The 18,492-nt window shown below is 40.5% G+C and overlaps 1 protein-coding gene across 7 annotated transcripts in view; it reads right to left on the reverse strand.

The window, feature by feature from the left end:
- Positions 1-18,492, reverse strand: part of LOC113620093 (histone-arginine methyltransferase CARM1-like) — a 271,720-nt gene that overhangs the window by 42,927 nt on the left and 210,301 nt on the right. For all 7 annotated transcript variants that reach the window (XM_027105782.1, XM_027105781.1, XM_027105777.1 and 4 more), the window contains 2 exons: positions 11,881-12,058; positions 6,841-6,931 (listed from right to left, as the gene is read on the reverse strand). In XM_027105782.1, the coding sequence (XP_026961583.1) occupies positions 6,841-6,931; positions 11,881-12,058 (269 nt within the window). The remainder of the gene's footprint in view (positions 1-6,840; positions 6,932-11,880; positions 12,059-18,492) is intronic.

The following is an 18,492-nucleotide window of genomic DNA, read 5'->3' on the forward strand; positions in this document are numbered from 1 at the left end:
GATGGAATTTCAGAATGTCAGAAGCAAGAAAGCAGTAATTAACCATCATAGGCTAGAATGACATAGTTCCTGTGCTGGACGGCAAGACTAGAGTGGCAGTCAGGGTACCTTGATCCAGAGGGACCTGTAAGTGGTTGCTAAAAGGTCCTAGTGTTACCAGAGAGGTGAAATACATGCACAGTGACTAGACAGTACTCAATTTCTATAACAACAACAAAAATCTTGGTAGCTTACGAGCAGGATATCAGCTGTCACAATGGGAAGATTAGGTCCCTCATCCAATTTCCAGATCTAACTTAGACATCTGGTTTATGGATCCAGTGACCACTGGCCCATGACTGAAGTGGAAACCCAGTCCCTTGAGGGAGGACTCTGCAATGCCACTGCAGGAACATATGGTAAACATTCCCCAATTCTTCTCTGTGGCAAAGCAACTATGTAGGAGAAAGGAGAATATCTAGATTTTTTTGAGGAATGTGAGATAAGAAGTGATATTGATATGAGAAATCTTAGGATATCTCTGGTTAGTAAGGGTTTATGGAGGTAGCAAAGGAAGGTCTGACCAAGTCTATTGCACAGGGTGTCCAATGAGTTCATACCCACCATGTAGTTATCTTCCCAGTCCCTGAATGTGCAACTGGGATAGACATATTCAGCAACTGTTAGAACCCTCACAGCGGCCTCTGAAGAAAGGGCTATGACAGTTGTACAAGGAAAGGTCCCATCCCTTAAACTCCCCACCCCCAGGTAGGTAACACTGTTATCTTTAGTTTATAAATAAGAAACTTGGGTCTAAAAGAAATTAGATTAACTTGGCTAAGGTTTTACAGTTAGTAATTGACAGAACCAAGAATTAAACACAGTTGAATCTGGTTCTAGAGTCTGATTTATCTAGTTTTTAACTACTGCCTACTTGCCTACGCTTGTATGTTCTATAACTGTAATAACTGTAATGAGGTAAACTAGTATCATCTCAAACTTCTTGAGAATATTTGGTTACTCCTCTTAATTGATCCTATGTATATATTTTTCTTGATATGAGAATCCATTAAAAATTGTATTTAAAAGCCTTGGGTTTAACCCCCTGAACCAATTATATATTTTCAGTACTGTCAGTAGTACCCACCACCTAAAGAAGTTTTACAGCTGAGAATGATGATTCTTCATGACTGAGCCTTACTCACAGGAGATACTTTTCAGAATCTTAATTAATAAGGGCCGAGGAATCTTAATCAAGTAAGAAAAGGAAATGATTCATTCTGTAGGTGACTGCTACTAACATCAGAATGTAGTAAGCTTGTCTACCAAGAGTGAACCCCATGACTGGTTATTTAAAAAGGCTAAAGTTATATGCTTACTGCACACTTAAATGAATTTTAGAGTTAAATGTATATTTGAAAGACTGTTAAGTGTAAAAAAAGTAAAATATGAAAGAAGTAGAAGGAAGCTAATACCAGACTCAGGGTGGGGAAGCTTTTTTTCAAATAAAGGAAAAGAAAGAAACTGTAAAATAAAATATTGGTAGATTTACACACATAAAAGTTTTTAACTCCTTTTGTGGTAAAAACCACCACAAAGAATATTACAAGGCGAAGAGAAAATTCTGAAGAAACTACAACAAAGTCTTAATACCCTTAATATATAAAGAAATCTTATAAATAATGCATCTGTCTTCTAGTTAACAAAAATGTATTGAGCAATTATGATCATCTAGGTCAGACGATGGGGACACAGCAGTAAATCGAACAGCCACTCTTACAGAACTTGTAGTCTCATGGGGGGAAATGGCCAAGAAATAAAACAGATAAGTAAAAGCATATATGTGGCAGAAGATAATAAGTGCTATAGAGAAAAAGGCAGTGAGAAGTGGGATAAGGGCTTCCAGGAGGGAAGAGATGACAAGTTTTAACTGACAGATGGTCTCCCTGAGATGATGACAGGTGAGCTAAGACCTGAAGGAGGTGAGAGCGAGCCCCAGTGACACCTGCGTTTCAGGCAGAGGGAAGGGCAGTGAGGTGCCAGCAGGCCTAGTATGTTCGAGGGGAAGCAGGGAGCCCAACCAATGAGGCCAGAGTGGAGAGGACAAGAGAGCAAGTAGCAGGAGATGATGTCCGAGGGACAGCAGGGTGGAACTTGATCAGGCGGAGTCTTACCATCTATCGGGAGAACTCTGGACGTTCTTATGGAGATGATCGGAAGCCAGTGGAGGGTTCTGGGTGGAAGAATAACATGACCTAATCATGTGTTACCAAGATCATGTTGGTTGTTGTTGAAAAAGAGGAAATGAGTTAGGAGGCTATTTCAAGACTGTAGTAGAAGCAGGGTTTTTTGTTTTGCTTGTTTTATGTTTGTTTTGCAGGGGTGGGCAGGGGGTGGTGGTGAAAATCAGCAGCTTGCCTTTGGATGTATTAAATTTACGATGCCCAACAGACATCCAAGGTGAGCTGTCACCAGCCACTTGGACATCCGAAGTCTATGGTTCTGGGGAGAAGTCTGGCCTGGAGTTCTAACTATGGGAGTTGTCAACATAAAGACGGTATTTAAATGAGATCAGTAAGAAAGTTATCACAGACAGAAATAGGAAGACATCTAAGAACTAACCAGGAGTCAATCCAACATCAAAGATTTGAGTCATGAGGAAGAATCAGCAAAGGAGAATTAGGGCCAATAAGGAAGGAAGAAAATCAGGCTTAGGCTCAGAAGTGAAGAGTCAAAGGCATCAAGCGGCGGTGTTGATAGTTAAGTCAGGTGAGGACTGAGGATGGGTTGTACCTGGGGATCCCATTTATTTAGCCTGTTGGTTATTCCTCAGTCTCTCAGCCCACTCCCTCAGAATACACCCAGACTCACTTTTTGCATCCCCCTGCCTCCTTTCAGCCAGCATCCACTTCTTTGCCTCTTCTAACAGAAATCAGAAATCGTGCAAGCTTTCACCACCTGTTCCTTGCATCAATACAACAGAAGGCCTTCATGCTAGTAGTCTAATGCAGAAACCCCCTTATAAAGGGACAGAAAGTAGAAACAGAGTGAAGGCTATGAATTTTGATAACTATATATTAAAAAATTTTGTGTGTGTATCTGTTGACTAAAAATAAAACCATTCAAATGCACCAGCTATCAAAGAAATACAGATTAAAAATAAATCGGCCACCATTTTTTTTGCAAATCAAACTGGCATTTAACAGAACATATCCTGTATGGGCAAGACTCAGCAGACATTCTCATATACCACTGGTGGAAGTGTTAATTGGTAAAGCTTTTCTACAGGGCAATTTGGCAACATATAAGAATAATTTTTTTTTTTTTTTTGCAGTACGCGGGCCTCTCACCGTTGTGGCCTCTCCCGTTGCAGAGCACAGGCTCCGGATGCGCAGGCTCAGCGGCCATGGCTCACGGGCCCAGCCGCTCCGCGGCATGTGGGATCTTCCCAGACCGGGGCACGAACCCGTGTCCCCTGAATCGGCAGGCGGACTCTCAACCACTGCGCCACCAGGGAAGCCCCAGAATAATTTTTGTAAAGTTCCTTCTTCACACCTTTTGGTCCAGTGATTCTGCTTCTAGCAATTTATTGTAAGGTAATAATCAGAATGTACAAGATTTCTATAACAGGATGTTCACTTTAGCATTGTTTCCTATAGAATTTATAGAAGTCTATAAAATTCTACATTCTTGTGGAATATAGGAACAATACCTTAGTACTGTTTCTTAACAGAATGTATAGGGTTAAATTATAATTAATAATTTAATACCCAACATTGGATCTTGAGTCGATAAATTACAAGAGAGCCACAAAAGAAATACTCTGCAGCAAAATAATATCTAAAAGACCTGAGAACATGTCCACAAGGTATTAATAACGTTTTTAAAAAGTGCTATAAAATGGTATTTATGGTATGAGTCTAATTTTATAAAGAAAAAGAAAAATGAGAAAGGTATCAACTAAAATCTTGATAGTAATTATTTCCATACATGTTTGAGATCACAGGAGTTTTTATCAGAAATATTTATTGAGGGCCTACCATGTGGCAGGATAGGTAGTGAACAGTGACAATATTCCAGCTCTTGCAGTGCTTACATTCTATGAGGAGGGATACGGACAATAAACAATAATAAGTAAGTCTTTTAGGAGGTGATAAGTGTTGGAGGAAAAATACAGAGCAGAAAAAGTGGGATTAGGAGTGGTATGGCTGCCACTTTAAATATGGTGGTCAGGGTAGGTCCTATTGAGAAGCCATTTAACAAAGACTTTATGGAGTTGAAGGAATTAGCCATGTGAATCTAGAGGGAAAGGTATTCCAGAGAAGGATGAGCAAATGCAAGGCCCTAAGGTGGGAGTGTGTCAGGTACGCCTGAGGATGGGCAAGGAAGTCTGGGAGGCTGGAGTGGAGTGAACACAGCAGTAGAAAATGAGGAGCCAGACTGGGGAGAACCTACTGGAGGGCTTTGGGGATGTTGGAATAGACAGGTTAAGCTACCGTAATAACTGAGATGAGAGATGACAGTGTTGTGATCAAGTGGAAACAGTAAATACAGGGAGAACTGGTCAGATTCTGGATATACAGTTGATCCTTGAACAAAAGGGGGGGTTTGTTCGTGCACCCACCCTCCACACAGTCAAAAATGCTCATTAGAGCTTCCCTGGTGGCGCAGTGGTTGAGAGTCCACCTCCCGATGCAGGGGACAGGGGTTCGTGCCCAGGTCCGGGAAGATCCCACATGCCATGGAGTGGCTGGGCCTGTGAGCCATGGCTGCTGAGCCTGCGCGTCCAGAGCCTGTGCTCTGAAACAGGAGAGGCCACAACAGTGAGAGGCCTGCATACCCCCCCCACCAAAAAAAAAAAAAAAAAAAAATGCTCATTAACTTTACAGTCAGCCCTCTGTATCCACGGTTCCACATGCACAGATTCACATGTAGGGCTTTAGTATATATTTATTGAAAAAAGTCCGCACAGTTCAAATCTGTGTTGTTCGGGGTCAAATGTACTTTGGAAGTAAAACCAACATAATTTCTTAATGGTTTGGGTATGGGGAACAAAGAAAGAAGGCCTTCAAGATACGGAGCCTGAATGATTAGGAGGATAAAGTTGTCAGCAATTGAGGTGGAAAGACTGTGTGTAGAGCAGGTGTGGGGTGGCAGTGGGGGAGATCAGGAGTTGAGCTGTGGACATGGTGCGTCTCTCCAAGGGCAGACGTCCAGGAGGCAGGTGGCTATGGAAAAGTATGGCGTTCACAGGACAAGTCTGGAGAGATACACTCGGAAATCATTAGCATAAAGATGGTATTTGAACTGTGGGAATGGGTGAGCTCATCAAGAGAGTTCTTACTACCTAGAGAGTATTAATAATCACAGTAGACTGGCTGGGCTCCCTGTCAAACATGAAAACATGTTCCATTTATTCCATTAAAAAAACTACCTTTTTTATACCTCACTTCCCTGGTCAGCCACCACCCATCTCTCTAACTCCCTTTGCAGTGAAATTCCTCAAAAGGGGTGTCTATACTCAACAGTCTCCAACTCCGCCCCCACCCCCACCCCCGCCGCCTCCTTGATTTCTCTCAAGGCATTCTGCCAAAACCATCCGTGCAGCAGATGGTACTGCTGGGAGATCACAGAAAAACTGCCTGGACAACCAACCTCCCCTGTGAAGTCTGGCATACTCTGTCACCTGAAATTCCTCTCCCTCCAACCTCTCCATTTAAGATAGAAACATTTAGGGTCAGCATGACCTTACATGACATCATCGCCCCCCTCTGTCACCACACACATACACACTAAGAGGCCATTCACCCCCACTGGAAATTCTGTGGCTTGTAGTTTCAAAATTACAGATTGAATTGAAGCCGTTAAAGGTTATGAAACTGGGGTGGGAAAGCCTATTTTGCCAGAAAAAACTGGGGAGAAAGAAAAATCATAACCCTTCGACCTCACTCATAGCACTTTGTAATGTGGGAAAGCAAAGCACTTCCTATTTCCTGCCCCTTCACCAATGGACGGCATTACAAAGAGAAAGCCCTGGAAATCAACTCTGGATATTGCCGTTGGACGGTTCTGCATCCTCAGCCAGAACTGAGAAGTTTACATTTTCATTCACATCCTCACCCCCCTGCCGCTGCATGCTGTGCTCCCTCCTACGTGCCTCACATCCCCACTTGGATGGTATCTGTTCTGTTTCTCCCTCCCACAGGTCCAATATTGTCATTCTCCTCCCCTCCTTCTCCTTATAAAAACCAGTCTCAGGAAAAGAAGGCAGAAGGAATGGTGGTTGCAAACTGGCAGGAGTTTTGTGTTAGTTCTCATTTTACCAGTGGAAGAAACCAAGTCTCAGACGATGAAGTGAACTGCCCAAAGGTCAACAGCTAATTAGTAGGAAAGCTCCAAAAATTTCGGATCAACTCATATACATGAAGGTATATTGATTGATCTGCTCTCTGACAAAGGCATGTTCTAGCAGAAGCCATAGCCTTGGGCCAAAAGAATGGATGAAGGAAGTGGAAAGGGAGGAACAGCAGGCAGGGGGAGGATGCTATTATTTTAGCCTTAGGGCAGTTTTTTGGATGTTTGATTTTGCCTAACTGGCTCCCTTATTTGTCTATTTCAGCAGTCCTCAACAGGGGGTGATTTTGTCTTCCAAGGGGATGTTTGGTAATCTCTGGAGACATTTTTGGTTGCCACAACTAGGGGGAAGGTGCTACTGGCATCCAGGAAGTACATGCCAGGAAAGGTGCTAAACAGCCTACAGTGCACAGGACAGCCCCTGACCCCAGTGTATGACCCACAGTGTCAACAGTTTAAGAACTCTGGTTTACTCTGAAAGGAGGGGAAGAGAGAAGAGAACGTTACCAAAAGTTGGCTCTGGAGTGGTGTTCCAAGTACAGTTGTTCATCAGAAAAGGGGGCCAGGTGGATGTCGCCGAACGTCGGGAACATCATTCCTATTGAGCAGAAGACAATAGACTCAAAGTTGACTCCTACTGCCTTCTTACTTGAAGACCTGCCACTTGACCTGTTCCATTCTTTCATTCCATCTCAGTTATTACACAGCAGGCTAAAACGTAAACTTGCCTCAAAGCAATGATAAGAAAATCAGGCAGAAGATTAGACGGAATATAAAAAAGAATGTCAAAGCAAGACACAAAGCTACATTATAATAAAAGTTTAGAGTCCTAGGTGAGGCATTTAACCTGGCATATTAGCTTTCTCAGCTACTGGTTGTTTTTTTTTTAACATCTTTATTGGAGTATGATATTTTTTTTAAATTTATTTTATTTTTGGCTGCATTGGGTCTTCGTTGCTGTGCGCGGGCTTTCTCTAGTTGCGGCCAGCAGGGGCTACTCTTTGTTGCAGTGCACAGGCTTCTCATTGCGGTGGCTTCTCTTGTTGCAGAGCACGGGCTCTAGGCTCGTGGGCTTCAGTAGTTGTGGCACGTGGGCTGAGTAGTTGTGGCTCATGGACTCTAGAGTGCAAGCTCAGCAGTTAAGGCGCACGGGCCCAGCTGCTCCGCAGCATGTGGAATCTTCCCGGACCAGGGCTTGAACCTGTGTCCCCTGCATTTGGCAGGCAGATTCCCAACCACTGTGCCACAAGGGAAGTCCCTGGAGTATAAATGCTTTACAATGGTGTGTTAGTTTCTGCTGTATAACAAAGTGAATCAGCTGTACATATACATATATCCCCATATCCCCTCCCTCTTGCGCCTCCCTCCCACTCTCCCTAACCCACCCCTCTAGGTGGTCACAAAGCACCGAGCTGATCTCCCTGTGCTATGCAGCTGCTTCCCACCTCAGCTACTAGTTTTTCTTCCTTTCTGTATGTCCGGTGCTTGGAATTCTGGGCACTTCTTTTATTTATTTATTTTTTCTTTTATTTATTGTAAAAACAACTTAGCTTTGAAAACAACATTCCATCATCCTATCACATTATTATTTTCATTCTTAGACTTTGTCGATGTATAATCATATCGACTATTTATCTTTTTAAGTGCTGTTAGAACCTATGCTTATGTGCAGGCTCACCATCCTCCACGCTGGGAAGCCCGCAGCACTTGTGTTTTGTTCCTGACATTTGCAGTCGCTGGGGGAAAAGGCAGATAACTTAGCAGGCAAACAAACACCTAGGCTGGCAGACCTGGAGTTGGGCCCTTCTGGGCAGGCAGATGTGGCGATCAGCATTATTATTCTCATCATCTAAAAAACCACAGATCTTCATTATCATCATTCTAATAATAATACCTTAAAGTTCTTGTTTATGTTAACTCTGCCTTGAACCTTTTTATGGGCTTCCCATGTATTAATTCATTTAATCCTCATAATAATATAAAGTAGGTTCTATTATTGTATCCATTTTATAAATGAGAAAACTAAGGAACAGGGAAATTTAAATGATTCAGCCATAACCACAGAGCTAATAAGCGGAAGGAAAAAACCCAGGGGTGAAATCTCTTCCAACAGTCAATGGTCTCATACTTTAACGATGCTCCCCTTGATGTCCGTTAAAATAGAACAGATCATTTTAATTACGGTATTTTCAGAGGTGGTCAGAGTAAAACCACGACTGTAACATCATTCATACTTCTCCATGTAAATCTCAAGCACTATCGTTAAAACAATAATGATTGCTCGGTGGTTTTTCAATTTCAAGATACAAGGATATTAAACAACTCTGGAAAAGTCATATGTATCATTATTTGTGTAAACCTGGGAAGTTTCAGAGGAGGATGTTCTGAGCCCAAGCCTAACAGGAATTGCAAAGATATTAGATAAAATGGAGGCGAGGAAATCATCAAAGGTAAAATACAAGAAAAATTCCCAGAGTAGAAGAAAATGAGTCTTCTGATTTAACATACCCACTAAATGTCCAGCACAAGAATTTCAGAAGTTTCACACTAAGACAACTAGAAATGAAAAAAAAACTACTAAAAGCATCCAGAGGGAAAAACTATGTCATTTTAAAACTTCAGGAGTCAGAATGGCATTCGACTTCTCAACAGCAACATTGGGTACCAGACGCCAAAAAAAGATGCCTTAAAAATACTGAGTAAAAATTGTTTTCAAGTTAAAATTCTCTACCTAACAAAATGATAATACGAGGACTCGATAAACAGAAACTTCTCAACCACCCTTTCTCCAGAAGCTATTAGAAAATATTCTTTGCTGAAATGAATGGTATAAACCAAGAAAGGGGAAGACAAAAGAATATGGTGGGAAGTCAAAGTGTGGGGTAGCCACGCAATAGGACTAGAGAGCTACCAGTTCATGTGTGGTCGAGGAGGACAGAGCATTACAGGAGAATCCCACAAAATAAATATTTATAGGCAATCTGTCAGACCTGTTAAAGCATGGAAAAAATTAGTCATGAGTATACGGAAAACTAAACTAATGAAAAAACAAGGCAATTTACTCCAGGAAAAACAAAAGATTTCATGAAAAAAATATATAATCATATGCACCTACCATACCACCTGACTCAGCACTGAACAGTACTTACATTGTCATAATAATGCAAACACCAATTATTGATTTAAACAAGTAATAATCTAGGTCTATTAAAAAACTATTCTGAAATCCAAAAAGCTCTGCAAAGCAACGGATTTTGGTAAGTTTGCAACATCATTTGATGGCAAAACCTGACCTGAACTGACATGAGTTTATAGTCCTTATTTATCCTACTTGGTATCCGTGTTCATGTTTTGTTGCAGAAATACTATGTGCTTCATTATGGAGGGCTGCCTCAGATCCCACTGGAGGTGTTCAGTAACACATGGTCTATGACTCTATGACCTTCCCAAAGTCCTCCAGATTTTGAATTCTGAAACATATCTGGCCTCGAGGGTTTGGATAAGGGATTGAGGACCTGTATAAATACATTTAGAGGATGGGGGGATGCCTCAAGAAGGGAAGGAGCTGCTATGCAGGAAAGCTAACTTCTCAACCAGAGAGTGACAAGAAGAGCAATATGATAAGTTTACATAGAAATATGTAGGTAACTAAGAGAAGCAACAGAGAATAGAGTTGAAAGGAAAAGCCTTCGGGGAGCAGTCTCTGGATAGGAAGAGGTGTGGCAGAGGGTGACTCATTTTCACTGTAAGCCTTTTTATTGTCATGTGATGTGGTAAGCTATGTCTTATTTTGATGGAAAATAAAAATAATTAGGAAAAAAGTCAATCATCCTTCCCCCAGGAATGCACAGGGTGGAGAGCTGATAAAATCAGTGTGCATTTCTACTTGTCTAGTTAAAGATACACAGCCGCATATAAAGTTTCATAACCATTTCAAACATCTGGGGAGAAAGGATGCCCAGATAGTAAGTCTAAATATTCGGCTTAGAGGGCAGCCCAACAGATGCATGTTAATTAACTTTGTTTAAAGTCTCATCATCCTAAAGCACCTAACCCTTTGAGAAAAATCCAGAAAAAAAATACAAATATTCTTTCTGGGAGGCCTTGAGGAGGAGATCCAAGCTACTTTGCTCTCATCTCCCATAGTTCAATTTTATCACATGAACACAAGGCCTCCAAGATCATCCTGGGCTGATTTATAACAGGAATGCTAATGGAGTTCTTGACGTTAGGTATACTCTGCCCAAGTTTATTTATTTCTGCATGAGTTTTTTTTTTAAAAAAAATGCCTATTTCTACATCCCTAAATTTTGAAACATGCAGGAAATGACAAACTTAAAGCTTTACTTATGCATACAGACCAGGTAACCTGGTGAGTAGGAGCTGTAGTTTATTCTCTGTTTTGTCTTCACTGGGTATGACTAGGGAGTCACAACAATAGTGCTTTAAAGTAAGTAAAACCGGTAAGGAGCTGCAATTCTCATCAGAGATGCAACTGTTAAAACTGGCCAGTTACCTTCTAACCCTTAATTGAAAAAAATGTGCTGTTGGAACATGTCCACTCTCTCTGGTGAACAGTGGAAAGGCAAGGAGTTGTGAGTGTGGGTTTCAGGGTCAGATAGATCTGGGGTCAAACCTCTGCTCTGTCACTTAGTAGAGGTGTGTCCTTGCCACGATGCTTTCCCTCATCGTGCTTCAGTTTTCTCTTCGTAAGTGCGGATCGTAATACTGTCTCCCACTAAGCCAGGTCTCAATCTTGGCCCTACTGACATTTTGGGCTGGATAAGCCTTTGATGTGTGTGAGGGCTGTCCTGCACATTGAAAGATGTTTAGCAAGTCCCTGGCCCTTCCCCCTGGGTGCGGGTAGCACCACCTCTGCCAGCTGTGACAACTCAAAAACGTCTTCAGACGTCACCATATGTCCCCTGGGAAAGGAGTATAAAATCACCAAGAACCTCTGCACTAACCCTCCAAATAAACTGAAAACTTTCATTATTCACACTTCGTAAGGTTTTCATAAAATAATTTATGGAAATTGCTTAGCACAGACACTCGTTAAGCACAAACAGAATACTGGACTTTATATTATCTCAATTATATGTAGTGACCATAGGGAAAGAGACATACAGTAGGAAGAGAATATGTTAGAAAGAAGAAATGGACACGAGAGAGTTTCTCACATTACAGAAGGTCAACACTTGAAAGAGCTTTAGAGATTACTTCCAGTAATACAGATGGGGAAGCCAAGGTCAAAAGGTCAAGTGTTAGGCCAAGTTAGCTAAGGAAAACAGTGATTGAACTAGGACAAAAATACATAACTCGGAACTGGTCTCCTTTACCATACTGAATACCACGCAGCCACTGCCATCAATGTCTTTTGGAGACTAGCTCATTTATTATGGGAGAATAGGATGAGAAAATCAGAGAACTGGTTTAATAGAAATGCTCTCTCCTCCTTTCTATAAAGGACTGATTATGGGGGAAGTAAGACACCATATCTTACAGAGAAGTTAGCCTACTTTCTAAACCAGGAATTGGCCAACTCACCATTTGCTTTCAGCCATTTTTTGGAATGAAGGTAACTTTCCAACATCCTTTCATTGAACAGCATGTATCCCATGGGTTCTGAAATGATCACATCTACAGCCTCAGGAAGTGAGATTTCTTCAATTTTCCCTGGCAAAACAATGATCTTGTCTGAAAGGTGGTTACTTTTCACTAGCATCTGTAAAAGATAGAGTACCAGTACTACTGTTATACAGAATATTATAAAAATTAAGTTTTATAGGTTAGGGGTTGGCAGGGTGATAGGGATGAGAGGGAAGTGACCTATTTGCTTCTATAAATACCATAAAAACATCTTTCTTACTGCACAAACATTTCATGTTTACTATGGATAAATTAGAAGACACAGATATGGAACAAATAAAAACACCTATAACCAATACCACACACAAATAATAACAATTAACAGCTTGATGTAGACCCTTCCGGGCTCTTTATACAAACATACACTTATAGTGCATGTGTGTGAGTATGTGTGGTCCATGCATATGTGTGTGTATATATGCACATGTACTTCGGGGGGGTTATTAATAGTTTCAGCTTATTTCCTACTTTTCTACTGGCAATAAAGATGCCCCAAAGCTCTGTATAACAATCTTGCATAACTTAACAATCCTGATCCTTATGAAATCATCCCTTGATCTTTTGATTCCAAAAATAAATAATACCATGTTCAGGGCTTCCCTGGTGGCGCAATGGTTGAGAGTCTGCCTGCCGATGCAGGGGACACGGGTTCGTGCCCCGGTCCGGGAAGATCCCGCATGCCGCGGAGCGGCTGTGCCCGTGAGCCATGGCCGCTGAGCCTGTGCGTCCGGAGCCTGTGCTCCGCAACGGGAGAGGCCACAACAGTGAGAGGCCTGCGTACCGCCAAAATAATAATAATAAAAAAAAGTAATACCATGTTCATTAGCCTTTTTTTAGAAGTACATTTTACAGTTATCTATTCTTTTTTCTTTGATGTCCTCTGTATTCTATTTAATAACTTTGAACTCTCTTAAAAGGGGGACCTTGAAGAGAAATATAATTATTATATTTCTAATATATTTCTTCTTAATGCCAAATATGACAAGGTGGTCGTATTATTACACGTATGTCTTTCTGCTGCCTGAAAAAATATTTCCTAATAAACATCTTATATGCACCAGCACAAATACATACAGCACATCCCTTTTCAAGTTGTGGTTTCCTGAGACTCTTAGATCTTTGCTCACTGTATTTATATGTAGTCAGAGGCCCTCCATTTTGAATTTTTGGAACTTGACCCTTGCCTCACCCTAAGTGCAGTATACCAAGCAGTTGTCATGATTCAGTTGCATTTTCTCAATTTCTGATCACTTCTTCCCAAAGCTAGGGTATGTTTCACCTTGAATTCCATCCTCTAGGGTGCTTCCCACCCACATTACACTGCAAGTTTGTTAAATGTCTTTTCCACTTATGCTTTCCTTAAAAGAAATCAAGTAATCTCTGATCTAAGGAAAAACAATGAAGAAACTATTTGTACATGTCATCCACTGTCAACATCTACCCACGCACAAGGACTTGTGGAATTCCATTCTATCAACATTCTACACATGGCTGTCAAGTTCAGGGGTCTGTGGACGCGAGGCCTAAAGGGTAAAGCTTTCGGTACCCCGCCTGTCTCTGTGCGCTCTCTTCTCAGGAGAGCGCTTCACCTGCAGAGCTGTAAGCGCGGCTCCACCGGGGATGGCTGCCCACACTACAGCTTTAGGCTTCTCCTCTCACTGAGCGCTGGCCATTACCCGGACATTCCTACCAACCTGCTTTGTTATCTCTTCAACCTCAACAAGTAAAGAGCCAATCTCAGCTTCTTCTTGAAAACTAACCATTTCTCTGAATTTCTTTAAAATCTCTCTATAATCTTGTATTTCCTTGATTCCGTTTTGGTTACTAATGCCCTAATCCTCAGTATCCTGGAGGCATACATAGTTGCTTCCCATGGACAGTTAGTTACTATCTTTTCTTATTTCTACTTTGCAGATGTGTCTCATTTCCACCTTTTCCTTTCTGCATCAACTTGTCCAGTTCTTAAGAGCTTCAAACCTGAAATTTAAAAATAGCATTTATATAATGAAAATAATAATGGCAGTGTCTGCTTCACAGGCCTGCTTGAGGCTAAAACAAGATAAAGCATATTAAGGGTCATGTAAGTATTAAATTAGTATTGTCGTATTATTGTTATTAAAGAAAAGTGTTCACTGAAAAGGAGAGATGTAGATGAGCAAAAGAATGAAAATAAAAGTAACTGTATTCCCATCACCCGGGTGTAGGCAGGGTGTACTTCCTAGCAGACTTTTGAGTGTATCTCTGTTTATAAAAATATGTACTTCTGGGGCTTCCCTGGTGGCACAGTGGTTAGGAATCCACCTGCCGATGCAGGGGAAATGGGTTCGAGCCCTGGTCTGGGAAGATCCCACATGCCGCAGAGCAACTAAGCCCGTGCACTACAGCTACTGAGCCTGCGTGCCACAACTACTGAAGCCCGCGCACCCAGAGCCCATGCTGCACAACAAGAAAAGCCACTGCAATGAGAAGCCCGTGCACTGAAATGAAGAGTAGCCCCCGCTCGCCACAACTAGAGAAAGACTGCTCGCAGCAATGAAGACCCAACGTAGACAAAAATAAAATAAATTTATTTTTTAAAATGTACTTTTTGTAGTAATATTTCATAACCTTTTGTTTCATGTAGTTCGTTTTAGACCACTTTTCTGAATATTTTTTGCATCACGGCATACATAAAAATATAACAGTCATTTTTATGACACACTAGTGTGAATAGGAAAGACTGCCTGCAGTTTGAGACATCTGAGCTGGGGGTTCAGGCCACACAAGACCCTGACCATCTCCCATGAGGGCAAAGGGCATCAAAACCTACTACCTGGCACACTTTTCGGGAAGCTCTGTTTTAGACATCGTTCCATGAATTGCTCTAGAACATAATTTTTATTGGCTGTATAGTATTTCATAGCATACCTTGTTTCATTTAACCAACCCCAAGTTACCAGACATTCAGATTACATCAAATGTTTCATTATTACAACAGTGTATCGAAAAATAACAATGCAATTCAATCTGGGGACATACTTCTCACAACTTTTTTCAAAGTTAAAGGGTCTGGAACTTTTAAGGGTCTCTGGTTCACACTGTTCCACTGCCTATTGGAAAGGTGATTCCATTTCTAAATTTCAAGCCCTTCCTAAATTCTGCTTATGGGGTGTGAGGGTGTCCCCACAACCTCAACGTATAAGACTGCCTCATCCACCTGAACCATGATGTTGGAAGGGACATTTTTCTGGCTACATCTTGCTGGAGGGACCAATAAGATAGGATGGTCAAGTGTGTGTGATATCTACTCTACATGGAGACTTTACCTAGAATAATCCTAGACTCCTGAACCCTCATGAAGATCACAGATCTAATATAGTTTCAGAGAGAGGATGTTATAAGCTGTCAGAAGGGCAATTTGAGGTTCACAGGAAAGAAGCTGAGTCTCACTATTCTCACTGGTAAAGAAGGACATACCACATACATACAGGCCACTGCATCTTGCAACTTCATTTATTTTTTAACCAAATTCAAAGAACACTAGATCAAGAATCTGAAGATACAGATCCGAATCCCGCCTTAACCATCGAAGAGCTGTGTGTCCTTGGGGAAGTCACTTAAACTCTCTTAATTTTATCCCTCTTGCAAAACTGGAGTTTAAAACTGAGTTGTTTTAAGGTTCCTTCTAGTTCTAACATGTCACGATTAGAAAAAAAGCAAAATTTCTGCAAAGTACCTTCCAGGAGTCCATGAACATAAGGAGTTTCATGATCAAATAATACTGGAACTTCTTTATAATATATATCCTTCTTACAAATTCAGTGTCTATTAGCATATTAATGGATTTGAGAAATTCTGCAGAAAACTGTTTGGCTTGGCTAAATCAGACATCCAAACTTACTTGAATACTTTGCAGTTTTTTTCTTGAATGTTTATTTATCTCCCACAGATCAATCTTTCAGAAACAATAAAAATAGTTATTTGATAATCCTACGTTTGAATACAATTCCTCAACAGAGATATTTGAGAACAGGACATAAACTCAACCAATAACATCTCTAAGACACAAGAGCAGCTAATTCCAGATGTGAGACACACTCTATTCTTTGAGTCAGTCTTGCTGCCTTCCTTGCTCTTTGGTTTACAACAGATAGTTCTATGTTACCCTGTCACTTCAGACCCCATTCTTCCAAAACTGAAGTTCAGCACAACTACCCTTTCTAGAGTAATACATAACCAGCATCCAGGAAGAGAATATATTACACTTAAATCATATATAACCATTTTAGAAAACCATTTGGCATTATTCAATTAGCTGAAGATTTCTATAACTTAGAAATATCACTCCCTTTATAAATATACATTCTAGAGAAATGTTTGAACATGTGTATAAGATAACCTGTATTAAAACTTTATAATAATATTGGTAATTATAAAATAAAAATTTAAAATAAACTGGAATTAACTATTCACAGGGAAATGAATGAATAAATGGTATTATATCTAGGGGCCTCCCTGGTGGCACAGTGGTTAAGAATCAGCCTGTCAATACAGAGGACACGGGTTCGAGCCCTGGTCCGGGAAGATCCCACATGCCATGGAGCAACTAAGCCCGTGAGCCACAACTACTGAGTCTGCGCTCTAGAGCCCGCGAGCCACAACTACTGAGCCTGCGTGCCACAACTACTGAAGCCCGCGCGCCTAGAGCCTGTGCTCCGCAACGAGAAGCCATCGCAATGAGAAGCCCACTCGCCGCAATTCAAGATAGCCTGCATGCAGCAACAAAGATCCAACACAGTCAAAAATAAATAAATAAAACAAATAAATTTATAAAAAATAACGGTGTTGTATCTGTACTATGAATACGATTGAACAGTGAGAAAAAAGAACTACAGGTATTTGTGTTAACATAAATTAATTTCACAAGCAGAATTTTTGGGAAGAAAAGGAATAGGTTGCTGAAGAATACATAGTATGATTCCTTTTATTTAAAAGGTCAAATGTATTCAAAAGTAAACTGCATTGATTAGGATATACTACTAAAACTCTTTTATGCTAAGATGTTGGTACTTTTGGGAGTGAAGAGAGGGCATGAAATTTGGGAGAAGCGTATAGGAATTTTAATACATGGTTATATTATTCTAGTTGTTACACTGGGTTGTGGGCATATGTGTGCTTTTTATATTTATATTCACCTTTACTTTTGGATGCAAAAAGTATTTTATAATAGGAAATTTAAAATTATACTTTTAATAGAAAAGTTTGAGATAATCATAATAAATGCAGATTTAAAAAGACAAACTGATTTCTGCAATCAGATAGAAGCTAACAGATACGAAAGACAGATTAAAACAAAGCAGCATAAAGGTAATTAATGTCTCTGAAGAATGGAAAAATCACTCAAAGGTATATTAAAATAAAATTCCCCTGAAGTAAAAAAAAAATGGAATCTGTTAACAGCAAAAACACATAGTGGTCATAAGAAAATGTCATACGGTAATAGCAACATGGAACTATATTCTGCTCAAGATTTTAGATTTAAAGAAAAAAGAATTAATTCCTTGGGCACCCTGCAGAAAAAAAAAATCACCTTAAAAGTGAAAGAAAATCAGGCTGGCATTAGACTGCTCTATAGTCATATTCATTTTAAAAAGACAACGGGACAACATCTACAAAATTCAGAAGAAAAGAAAATTGTGACCAAAAGAAGATTAAATCCAGAGGAGGTACTATTCATATTTTCAACATGAAAGAAATCAGGATAGCACACATAAGCCCTTCCTCAAAAACTGCTTTGCCAAAAGTAAAAAATAAATTTGTATAATTAAGATATGAATTAAATAAAGAATCTGGTAATAAAGAAGCTATATGAAAAAACTAATGGTTTGATCATGGCAGAGCAATAGCGTTCGCTCCAGCTGTGATCTAATTTGCATTGTTTTCCAAGGCCTCCTAGGGTAGACTGCAGGGCTCTGTGGGACTAATGTTGAGTCCTGGATGTCAGAATTTTGGGTGGGTTCAGAGGTCACCCTGAGGTGTGAGAACCACCAGTGAGTTTGGAGCTGTATGAGAGTGGAAGGTGTAGTCCAGGCATGTGATTTTTAGGACCCAGGCAGAGTTCCTGGATAACTCAAGTGGAAACACCTTTCATGGCTCACCAGTCTTCATTGCTACTGCAACAGAATCCCTCCCATGGACAAGGAGAGGTGGTGGAGTTAACACGTGGTTGGCAGAGTTCTACTGAAAAGGAGATTCAGATTTTTATGTGAAGCCAATTTCTATTAAAACTTAACTGAGCTGTATAGTTGATATGCAATGAAATTAACATACCTAAAATGTACAGTTTGGTAAGTTTTCATATTTGTAAAGCCACGGATCCATTACCATAATAACAAACATCCAACACCAATATCTACCTTCTGACATGTCTCCCAGGACTCCCAGGCAATTACAATTGATTTACTTTTTTCCCCACTCAATTAGTGTTTTCTAGACTGTTAATATCATTGGCATCTTAATGTTTACTTTTGT

The sequence above is a fragment of the Aethalodelphis obliquidens genome, unplaced genomic scaffold, assembly GCF_003676395.1.
Source record: "Aethalodelphis obliquidens isolate GAN/ISIS:26980383/991018 unplaced genomic scaffold, ASM367639v1 scaffold7, whole genome shotgun sequence".
NCBI lineage: Eukaryota > Metazoa > Chordata > Mammalia > Artiodactyla > Delphinidae > Aethalodelphis > Aethalodelphis obliquidens.